The sequence below is a fragment of the Ostrinia furnacalis genome, unplaced genomic scaffold, assembly GCF_004193835.3.
Source record: "Ostrinia furnacalis isolate ACB-3 unplaced genomic scaffold, ASM419383v2 OfSCF7161, whole genome shotgun sequence".
Taxonomy (NCBI): Eukaryota; Metazoa; Arthropoda; class Insecta; order Lepidoptera; family Crambidae; genus Ostrinia; species Ostrinia furnacalis.
Window position 1 is genome coordinate 422805 of NW_021137400.1, and position 11836 is coordinate 434640.

The window sequence follows — 11836 nt, forward strand, 5'->3', positions numbered from 1 at the left end:
TAGGTTTACTTTGCTTTGTTAGGACAAGCACAACCATAACCAAACGTACATACCTACTTACTTTCTTATTACAGTTTTAGCTACAGGAGCAGAAGCACTAAAAAGTTGTGGTTTTTATAATTGTCTAATGCAAAAAGAATACATTGGACCGCAAAGAAAAAGAGCCGGTTAGAAAATCTTCTACATTGTCTTCAAAAGTACCTGACCTAGCTTTGAAACAAATAAAGCTGGAAAAACTACGCAATTTTATTTATTTTTTTATTCATTTTCTAACCGACCTTTTTTATTTGAGGTCCAGTGTAATAAAATTAATGTTAAAGAAAACCGTTTCAAAATAAGTCGCGTACAAAGGTGTAACAACTGTATGAAAAAAAAAATCTTTAATATGAAGATGAAAACAAACCATCAAGCTTTTACTGAATCAAACAATAAAAATAAAAGTGGTAAGTTGTTATTTTGCATAAAACTATAACTAATTTGTCAAATAAATTCCCTATTCCACAAAACTACACTGGACCGCAAAAAAAGAGTAAAAAATTATCAATTTCTAAGTACTTACCTGACCTGGCTTTATGAAATACCTAATATAAGATGCTTATGGATTAATTAAAAGTTCTTTTTTTAATTTTTCAGTAAATAAAAAACCAAAGGTGTCACAAAAAAGCATTCCAAATGAAGTAGAATGCTCGATGTCGGGTTCGCTGGCGTTAGCGTTCCGTATGTCACAAATAGTTGGGATTGCTCCTGTCAAGTTCGAAAGGCAGCGCGACGGCTCCCGCGTCAGTGTGTCACGAGCCATGATCGTGTGGTGCTTATTTTACGTTACTATGTGGAGTAAGTGATATTGATACTATGTCAAAGTTTATGAGACAATGAAGTAGTCCTAATGACAAGTAGCCCAAGTGAGAAGTAGCCCTAATCAGAAAAAGTCAGAACGAGAAGAAGCTAGTCCAAGAAGTCCTAATGCGCCTAAAGCTCAACCTTCACTGGTTGGTTTTTATTGGATGAATGCTATGGACCCGTAGTTTCAGTTATGGATACGGTTACGGATATAGAAATATTATTATACTGGTCTCGGTTCCGGTTACGGATATTTTTTTATTTCGAAAATTTCGGTTACGGTTACGGATATCCATAACATAACATCCCTGCTGTAGATCCTGATTATGCAGGAGTAGCAGTGGTGGGATAAGTCCCGTATCATGTCGAAGTGTGATGAGCCATAATTCATAATTAATTTTAGAGGTGATGGGACATTACCCCTGGCTTTATGTCAATGAACTGCTCGTAAGCAGATGGAACAATTTTGAAGAACAGAGATTAGGTACCTTATCATCAATGAGATTCCAGGATTATTAAAACGTTCAGACAGGCCAAGGTCTGGTAGAATCCGCTTTTAAATTCTTACTGGCCTAACATCTAATGCTTAACATTAGATCAGGTACTCAAATCAGGCGAGGCTAAATATAGTCAAAATAGTCACCCATTTATGGCGTATGTTGTTGGTCATTATCAGTAAAGCGCTGACAAGTTGCTACAGGGTGCAGGCACCTCTTTCACAGCATGCAAAATACCTCTTAAGTCAAAGTCAAAATTTCTTTATTTGTTTAGACTAATAAATAGTTCTTACAAATCGTCATTTTGCTCTTAAGGAGCCTCTACATGTCTCATAATCTTTTTACCCTACCAGCGCTTCGAGACCAACATTTGGCAAGTGTTGAGAAGAAGCGCCGCAACAAACTCAGACACCACTGTCTGCCGGTTAATATAAATAAATAGAAAAAGCAGTAGTAGGTACATTTGATTCAGGAGCAGTTCACTGAATTTACCACGCATTTCTGTATGGTGTATCTTCTAAGAATGGGTATACAAAATTGCGTGGTATATTAAACAAGGTAGTAACGTGCCAATGTCTAGACTTACAGATTAAGATACTTAAATACTAGTAGAAATGACTCGCATTAATAAATTTGAATAACTTGGATTGACCAGTCCCCGAAAGCAGCGCCTGTTCACAGACATGACGAGTGCACCAGCCATCGCTTCACTCGACCATATTAGAGGGAATGTAACGACCCGCCTGAGGATACTACATTCTTAGAACTGAGGGTACTACTCGTACATTCTGCACCTTTCAGATTTGTCAGCATTCATCGGTTTAGTCAGAGACTTGATGGTGCCTCGCGAGTATTCAGTGCGAGCGACCTCTACCACGCAACGGTTCGTGTGGGTCATCGATTTCACCATCGTGATGACCATCGCCTGTCTGGCAGGGTACAGGGCACCCAAGAGATCCAGAGCACTCATACGGTGCTTGAACCAGATACAAAAGGTGTTGGCCACTTTTCATTGATAATTATCATCATGTGTGGATATAGGCACGTTCTTTCCGTGGATGTCATAATATACACATAATATGTTAAGATTTTTGAAGTTTGTCAAAGTTAAAGTCTTACTTTAACCAAAATGCACCGGATGTTAATGTTACGGTTAAAATAAGGTGGTGAAACTCAGCCTTGGACTTTATTATTTTTGCAGATAAACCACAATTTGAATATCGGTCGACCTAAAAAGAGTGAGGAACGCAAGAAATGTGCAGTCCTGTTATTCTTCGTTGTTTCCTCAATATCCATTTTTATGCTGGACTTTAATTTTGTCACACGATCATCCTTGGCGAACCATAAAATAGGTTTGTAAAGTATGATTCAGGAATATTTCTTAGCTCTTCTAACAATATTGTAAAAGTAACTCTTCGAACGCTTTTCGAATTCTTTTGCGAGAATTTTGCACGAACACCGCGCGATAAAATCTAGTTAATTCTTACCGAAACTATAATTAATTTAATATCACGTTTTTGAAATAATAATTTGGAACGAATTTATTCTCGCCACAAAAAGTTACGTTACATGAGTTGCTATTATCATTATTCCACAATTCAATTTGATTCGGTGGTTTAAACTGTTACAGACAGGAAGTAACTCGCACATTTATAAATATTTGTACTTATGTACAGTTTAATCGTCGAATCCAACTCGGATGGGCAGGGTTCGGGAAGCTTCGCCATATACTCACGTCCGAAATACCGCAGTGTCTCAAGTCGAAAGCATTTGACCTATGTGTGTTGCCAGTGATGGTATACGGATCTGAGACGTGGTCGCTTACTATGGGCCTCAGAAGAAGGCTCAAGGTCACCCAAAGGGCGATCGAGCGGGCTATGCTCGGAGTTTCCCTGCGTGATCGAATCAGAAATGAGGAGATCCGCAGGAGAACCAAAGTAACCGACATAGGTCGCAGAATTGCTAAAATCAAGTGGCAGTGGACGGGGCACATAGCTCGCAGAGCTGATGATCGCAGAAAAGTTCTCGAATGGCGACCACGGGCCGGAAGACGTATTGTCAGCAGCCCCCCACTAGGTGTAGGTACGATTTGGTGAAGGTCACGGGAGGTGTCTGGATGCTGGCGCAGGACCTGTCGTTCTGGAATTCCTTGGAAGAGGCCTTTGTCCAGCAGTGGACCTCATTTGGCTGAACCGAACGAACAATAAATACCTTTTCATTATTTCCAGTCGATGCCATATACCTTTACGCGGGCTACTACTACGCGTACATTATCCTGCTCATTCTTGTAACGCAATTCATAATATGCGTCTTAGAAATATACAGGACTATGAAGTCTTTGAACGATATTTTGGAAGGCGTGTCTCAGGTAAATATTTCAGAACTTAATTTATTTATTTGCAAGTTGTTTTCGTGCTAGAAGATTGTTGTATTTAGATCAATTGCTTAAATCTTGTTTATTCTTCTTTTTTTGATTAATTGTTCTTATACTGTAACCAAACTTTCTTGAAACACTTCAGACTTTCAAACGCCCGTAACATGGACCTATAAAAAAAGGCGGACGGAACTCGCGCTACAACAAAACTGTGACGCAAAATTTTGGCGTTTGTCTATTGTGTGAGTAAATTTAGGGATGCCATGTTAGCCAAATCATTTTACCCATTTATTTTAAGAAAAACATAGATCGGCAGATGTTACTTGGAAATGTAGACAGAATTATTCCAAGCCATTTTAAAAGGATGAAAGGGGAATGCGTTGAGGTAGGCGCGAAATTTTCAATGTTCAAATTTTCTTACATTGTTTGCAAGTCAGTGTGTCAGGGTATGTACATAATGTTGATCAAAAATGATTCACGCAGTTACAAATTACGAATCTTGTGTACATTATAATCATAATCTTATGCATCATCAATATATTATTATTATCTCTGATAGATTTTTTTTAACATACAACCTGACACTGACTTGCAATCAATGTAAGAAAATTTGAATTTCGCAGTTCCACATTTTTGGGAAGGATCAAATTTGCCTATGAAAATATATCCCATTAAAACACAATTATTATGATAAATTATTTTATTTCCATAGTATGCGTAATATATAACTAAAAAGTCCTAAAATGCTTATTAATTTCCCATATTTCGGGTAATTTTCCCACGTAAATAACTGAGAACACTGGTCTTTGACGTATTATTTTTTCGAGTGAATGACGTTTGATTTCAATTAATTTCAATATTTTAATGTCGGGAAATAAGTGATTGGATTATTATTTTGCTTGTTCTTAATTTTTGTTTGTTCGAACAGAACGGTTTTTACACAATTTCGTCACACAAGACATGTCGTATTCGTGTTGTTTTTTCGCTGCTTAAATGTGTCAACTGTGTGAAGTTTGCACTCGAAGTGGTGTATCAGGGTGTGAATGTGTGCGTGCCGGCCTATACGTACAGGCAAGCTGGTGTATCCTAATGTCACAGTATTTTGTTGATGAGAATCCGTCCGACTTTTTTTATAGGTCCATGGCCCGTAATCACAAACATTGCTAAGAGGTCTCACAGTGCGCGTGGATGCACAAGGTGACATACAATACAAACCAATCAGCTCTATTCAACGCTGTGCGTTCAATTTGCTGCTTAACTTAAGCTTAAAACGATGCTTCGTTTTGTGAATACAGCGGTTCGACTTTAGACACTCAAAAAGCTCAAATAGTGGTCCAAACATTGTCAGTGCCTGAGGTCTAGGAGCGGCACGGAAATGTTTTTGTGACAATCAAACGTCAGCAAAATTTCAGATCTCCTTGTATGCTCTGTGACGTCATAAAATGTCAATGTCATCCTTCCCGTTCCGCTTCCATGCCTCAAGCACTAAATCAGTGGGTGATCTAGACAAAGTGTAAATTATAATCGCAAACCAGTCGAAAAGTGGTCGAAAAGCCCCTTTTTTGTATGGAGATTCGATCAAAAAGTGCGTTTTGTCTAAGGGGGCAGGCATAGAAGACCCACGCTGAACTGTCCCACCAAACTCAATGACAGGGGGGCGCTACCATCGTTCAACTATATGGTTTCCAACATGGCAAAAATCGGAACCAGCGATTCGGTATTGACGGTGGCGCCCCACTGTCAATGTCATCGATAGGACAGTTCACTATTTTGGAACTATATTTTGTAACTATAAGCGCTAGGCTGACTGTCAAAAAACATTCCTCCTATGTTCTTCTGATTATATAGCCTGACCAGGAACATAAAAACCCTGCCATAGAGGCGCGTCAATTGCATTTGATAGTGCAACACTGAGTACAGTCGTACCTGTGTTAAATTAATAGGCTAACTTTATGTATCGGGATTCAGGATTACGGGCTAATTTGATATTTTCATAAATTAACGAAAAAATATTATTATCGGTAACCTGGTTTAAATAAATTAAATGAGACCCTCAATCTAGCTAGTAGGACTTATTTTGTTATTCATCAATAATCAAATTCAGAACTTGAATCTTCAACTGCAATGTCTGCTCATGAACGCTTCAAACTCGGTACTTCTTTCCCAATTCCATAAAATTCAACACTTACGAAGTGACAAAAAACTTTAAAATAGGTAGTTGAAATAAACCACAGCTTATTTTCATAGTGGACTGTACTATACGATAAACATGTCAGTCAATTTGACAACCTTTGTCGGAAACATTATTCAATGAAAATAATGTCCGAACCCTTAGTATTTTTCTTCGACAAATACTTTAACACATTGTGAACCACTTTTCTTTCACGACTATAAAAAGATTTTAACAATTTAATTCACAAAATCAATTGCGCACATTTAAAATAAAGTTTGTTTACACTTTGACAGCAATAGACTGACATGCAAGGTGACATGTCAATGAAGTTTTCAGTTACTGTTGCCATTAAAAGAAATTAGTACCATTAGTTTTCCGTAACATGGCGAGGGTTTTTATGTTCTGGTCAGGCTATAATTTCGTTACGGGTCCAATGACAGTTTAACTTTCCCCCGGGACAAACTTGACCTTCACTGGTTGGGTTGCTATTGGCGGTCAAGCTGTAGATCGCAGCTACACAGGAGTTGCAGTGGTGGGAACGAGAGGTGGAAATAGTCCCGTGTCAAAAAAACACCTAGGTATAATCCAGTGGTAGCTTTAAATCTGCTTGCTAAAGTTTGAATCGAGTTTCATTTCAGAATACGAACCTAAATCTAAGGTATGTTGTTTTCCAGATACACAAATACTACCAACCTTACAACGAGGTGTTCGTTGTGCCCAATAAGTCGGTCAACCAGGTCATTGACTCGCTGGCAGCAGTTAGTGACAACGTATATCTAGGTAAATACTCGAAACTCTTACCAATTAGTTACTAGACTAAGTATCATAGATTACTAATAAGTTCTATAGTCTGGTCGCCGAGCACGTAGAATTTCATCCAATGACCCCAAGCTACAACATCATTATCGCTCGCGCGTAATTATTATTATTACAAGCTTTTTATTACTTTCACATGTCTGGTGTCTGTCGTCAAATCTTGCAACTTAAAATTGACCCACTTCCCGGTTTCCTATTGAGCTGAAATTTTGCATACATGTGTAAGTCCGATGACAATGCAATATTATGGTACCATTGAGCTGGTCTGATGATGGAGTCGGGAGGTGGCCATAGGAACTCCTAAACAAAACGGCGGAAACTCATCGAGTTTGGGTTCGTTGGATTTGTCTTTTCGAGCACTTTAGTGTTAGATAACATGACAAAAGGGTCCTGAGATTAAGATATAACTAAAAAGTGTAAAATAAAATTATAATAAAAATAAACTTTTTTAAAAACAAGCTTTTATTCTGAATTTCGAAAGCTTGTAGCGCAAACAGAGAAAAAGAGGAATAAATTCCATGCGCGATACAAACTTTCGAAATTCAGAATAAAAGCTTGTTTTTAAAAAAGTTTATTTTTATTATAATTTTTATGTATATTGCTGTCGCGACTGTGCGACGGGCGCCCGCAGTGAGTGTGCGAGCGCGACAGCAACATAATTACGTGCGAGCGATAAGGATGGGTACGAGTAGCTTGGAGTCATTGGACAAAATTCTACGTGCTCAGAGACCGGGCTTTAGTACGAGACTTCAACCGAATGCACCTACCTACATAAGTAGTCTACATTTTGAACTACTCCTTTTTCGTTTGTTCGTTCGTTGCTGCCGTCCTGCCAGCATAGGCCCGGTCATTGTGGAAATCATTGAGGGAGGCCTTTGTCCAACAGTGGACGTCATTTGGCTGAACTCCTATTTGCTTTTGATTAATTTCGTTGCAGTCCCCTGAACAACCTTCACTGTTTGAGTATTATTGTCGGTCAATTTCGTTGCAGTCCCCTGAACAACCTTCACTGTTTGAGTAATTATTATTGTCGGTCAAACTGCAAATTTCAGCTACGAAGAAGTTGCAGTAAAAAACTCAAGAGACAGAGAAAAGCAGAGCAAAAGCTCTTTGAACAAAAATTTACTGTTTCTAAGGGCCGATTCATTAGCTCACACAAATTCATTCTTTCTTCTTTCTTTTCAGCCAAATGACGTCCACTGCTGGACAAAGGCCTCCCCCAAGGTTTTCCACAATGAACGGTCCTGCGCTGCACGCATCCAGACACAAATTCATAAATTGTTCTTTTTTTATCCTTGAGACCCTTCCTCATTTTTTTTCCAGATGCAAAAAGTGCTCCAAAGACGCTCCCCGAGACCATTCGCCTTCTCGCTCTGATGTACGGCAGCGCGTGCGACGCAGTGGAACAGCTGAACTGCTGCTTCGCTCCAGAACTCCTGGCGCTGGTGGCGTCCTTCCTCCTGCATCTGGTGGTGACGCCGTATAATTTCATCGATAATATTAGTACGTGTGTATTTTTTAGGGTTCCGTAGTCCTGACAAGGAACCCTTATAGTTTCGATATATCTGTCTGTCCGAGGTTTTGCTTGTTCTAATTAGATATCGCCATCATCACCGTCAGGTTGGTCTCCATGAGCACGGCCCTTTCAAATTTATCAGAGAAAAATAGAGAATCGGAACTACACTTACTTTTATCGGATTTTTATACACTACTTGGATATAGCAGTCATCATAAATGTAGCAGGGAAGCGCTGGACGCAGGCCGCTACCAATCAATTAACATGGAAAGCATTGAGGGAGGCCTATGTTCAGCAGTGGACGTGCTATGGCTGAAATGATGATGATGATGACTTGGATATAGACAGTGTAGACTACTAGAATAGTTTTTGTTGTATTAATTAGGTAGGTAGATTTATAATATTAGACGAACCGATAAAACGAAAAAACCGGCAGACAGTGGTGACTGAGTTTGTTGCGGCGCTTCTTCTCAGCCCTTGCCAAATGTTGGTCTCGAAGCGCTGGTAGGGTAAAAAGATTATGAGACATGTAGAGGCTCCTTAAGAGCATAATGACGATTTGTAAGAACTACCTATTTATAAGTCTAAACAAATAAAGAAATTTTGACTTTGACTTTGACTAAGATTGATTGAATCGATAAACAGAAATAGCTGGATCAATGGCGTGTATTTTGGTGGCCTATGTGCAATAATTTGGCCATCAGCTAATGATGACAATGTCTCAAAGACCTTTATTCCTAACATTTGTGATACTCTTGAAGGTTCTATCTATTTTAAAACTGGTTTTCTCAACAGCTGGAGGCGCTGTCAACTACGGCCTGCTGGTGATGCAAACGTTGTGGTGCATCATTCACTTCTCCTGCACCGTTGGTTTGGCAGAGCCCTGCCACATTACGCAGATAGAGGTATAATATGTATAATAATGACTTAAGTATTTACTTTATTATTTAGTTATTATCAATTTGTAGAATGATTAGAAGTTTCTATAAAACACGCTATAATTATGTCTGTAGGCCTATTATTTTATAAACAACGCAAAAATCTTTCATCAATATAGTACCTAATGTATACTTTTATATTTTATGATTCTAACTATTGCATGGGTTATAGTGTAGGTACATTTAATTCCCGTTGAATTATGTTATTTTAAAATAAATTTTTAATTCTTGGAACCTCGTGTTTGATTGATTGATATCCGTGACGCACCTACGCCGCTATTATAAAAATACCTACATGTTTCTTAAAATTTATCTTACACTCTATAACAGAATATATATACTCATATATTATTCCACTAGCGGCCGCCCGCGACTTCGTACGCGTGGATCCCGTTTTACCCCCTTAGGAGTTGAATTATGCAAAATCCCGTCTTAATGATTACCTACGTTCTAAAAGGAACCCCCATGCAAAATTTGAAACTCTTAGCACTTGTGGTTTCTGAGATTTCGTAATGAGTGTGTCGGTCAATCAGTGACCTTTCGCTTTTATAGATACCTAGTTATACAAGATTATTGCAAAATTAGTCATTTGTGTCATCATCATCAGGTCATCATTATTTTAGTCTCTACTGTAGAAGGATGACAATATTTTTTAATTTTCTAAAGGACAAAATGGAAGTTTTGCCGTGCAGTAACCACGCTACACACTACAATTTAAGAATTTCTATAAGAGCCATAGGGTAGCTACACTGTCTTCTAGAGTTTTGGCCTTACGTATTCACAAACGATGCTTGCTTATGTGAAGCAGCAAATAGAACGCAGAGCGTAGAATAGAGCTCTGTGACTGGTTTGTGTGTGACACTGTGCATCACGCGCACTGTGAGACCTCATAGTAATGTTTGTGAATACGGACGTAATTAAAGTGGAAAGGCAATGAATTTTCAATATTTATGTTGTGCGCTATAAAGTTAACAAATAAAAATATTCTAGATAAAGCGCACCAACCGTCTGGTCAGCTACCTCATGTTGCAGAGCACCGACGAGCTGGTCAAGCCCGAGCTGGATAACTTCGGCAAATTCCTGTACCTGAACAACACCGAGTATTCTCCGATGGGCATCTGTGTCCTCACCAGATCTCTCGTAGCTTCGGTAAGCTTCATCGGCACTTGATTTACTTGAAATTGAACTGGTTGGGTTTTATTGTCAAACTGTAGATTAATTAGAGAGGGAGTAATTTTAATGGTTCTCCATATAAGCTTCATGAGTTATGTTTTTTTTCTCCGAGTGAAATAGTCCCGCTCTGATGAATTCCTTATTTTTAAACAATAACAAGATTACATGTTAGTTTCAGGGCGTAAAAATAAAGGAAAGATAAACCCAAATTAAGAAGATTTTTTGAAATTACATTCTTGGCGCTCAACTTGTAGCATTAAAAATGTTCTTTATTTACAAGTTTTAAAAGAAAATATTTTATCTTGTTACAGATCATCGGCAGTGTCGCCACTTACCTTGTTATTATAATTCAATTTCAAGAATCTGACATCATCTAGGATCTAGTATAATATCTACGACTTCAGAAATTGAAAATTACTGCTAGGCTTAGATAGATACAGAAAATTGTGGAAAGTTATTTCAGGAAAATACTCTATTTTCTTAAATAATTAGGTACTTTAATTTGAGGGCATTATATTAATGCTCTAAGACTAGGCGCAGACCATCGATTTTAAATAGTATGAAGAATCGGCCAAATAAAATCGGTGTAATGTGCGCACTTCCATACATGCCCATACTGATCAACTGCCCGACTAAACTATCGGCCGACGAAAAATCGATGGTCTGCGCCTAGGCTAAGTAGTACTTTACGAAACTGAGCCAACTTCTCCTTTCTCCTTTTCCTGCTTTTGATGGGGTTTACTCTTTGTCGTTTGATCATCTAAAGTACTTATCAAAACATTGTCTGTACTTGCTTCTTTTTCCTCATTTTCATTAACTATACCATCAATGTTATGCATCCTTTTCAGAAAAACATCAGGAATATCTTCATTTGTTTTTGCTTCAGGGTTTAGGTTTACTTCATCTTCTAAGTTTTTTAAGATTTTATCGTCTTCAGAAACAGCAAGGATTACGTCCACAATTTCCAGTAGTTCTTCGTCGTGTTTTCCTTTACCGTCTAGTTCTTCGGTATCAAGATTCCTCTTGAAATTGTCATTGGTTATTATGATCGTATCTACAGAGATAATGTTGATGTTTGATAGTTCACTTCGTCCGAAATAAAAGCTGTTTGGAATCGGGCATCCGTGGAGTCTAGGCAAAATGGCAGCTAATATAAATATGGCCGACATATCGTAGCTTTTCTGGGAGTAATGCTAGAATTGCATTGTTGGAATGTAAATACTAGTCACACGGGAAATAAAAGTATGAATATTTATGAATTAGTAGATAAGATACGAGTAACGTAGTTAAAGAACCAACTCATAAGTTTTTTGCTTGTGAATTCTGAAGATTATTTTTTGTCCAACGCATGTACGAGTATACTTTTGTAGAGCAAAGTTTAAATTATTCACAAACGCATATTATGCCTTTTTCGCCTGTAGTCACAAACATTATTATGAGATCTCACAGTGCGCGTGGACGCACAGGGTCACACACGAACCAATCACAGAGCTATTCAACGCTATGCGT

The 11836-nt window shown here is 38.2% G+C and overlaps 1 protein-coding gene across 1 annotated transcript; it reads left to right on the forward strand.

The window, feature by feature from the left end:
- Positions 1–391: 391 nt before the first annotated feature.
- Positions 392–10704, forward strand: LOC114363536 (gustatory receptor for sugar taste 43a-like). Its single transcript, XM_028319288.1, has 8 exons — positions 392–443; positions 634–834; positions 3566–3705; positions 6559–6664; positions 8024–8203; positions 9012–9121; positions 10145–10303; positions 10639–10704. Exons 1-8 carry the CDS (start codon positions 392–394, stop codon positions 10702–10704), a joined length of 1014 nt encoding a protein of 337 aa, XP_028175089.1.
- Positions 10705–11836: the final 1132 nt, after the last annotated feature.

Bases quoted from the DNA above. Each gene is read 5' to 3' on its own strand.
- LOC114363536 (XM_028319288.1), top strand. From the start codon at position 392: ATGAAAACAAACCATCAAGCTTTTACTGAATCAAACAATAAAAATAAA. The intron at 6,665-8,023 runs GTAAATACTCGA...TTTTTTTTCCAG, and splicing joins TAGTGACAACGTATATCTAG to ATGCAAAAAGTGCTCCAAAG. The intron at 10,304-10,638 runs GTAAGCTTCATC...ATCTTGTTACAG, and splicing joins CCAGATCTCTCGTAGCTTCG to ATCATCGGCAGTGTCGCCAC.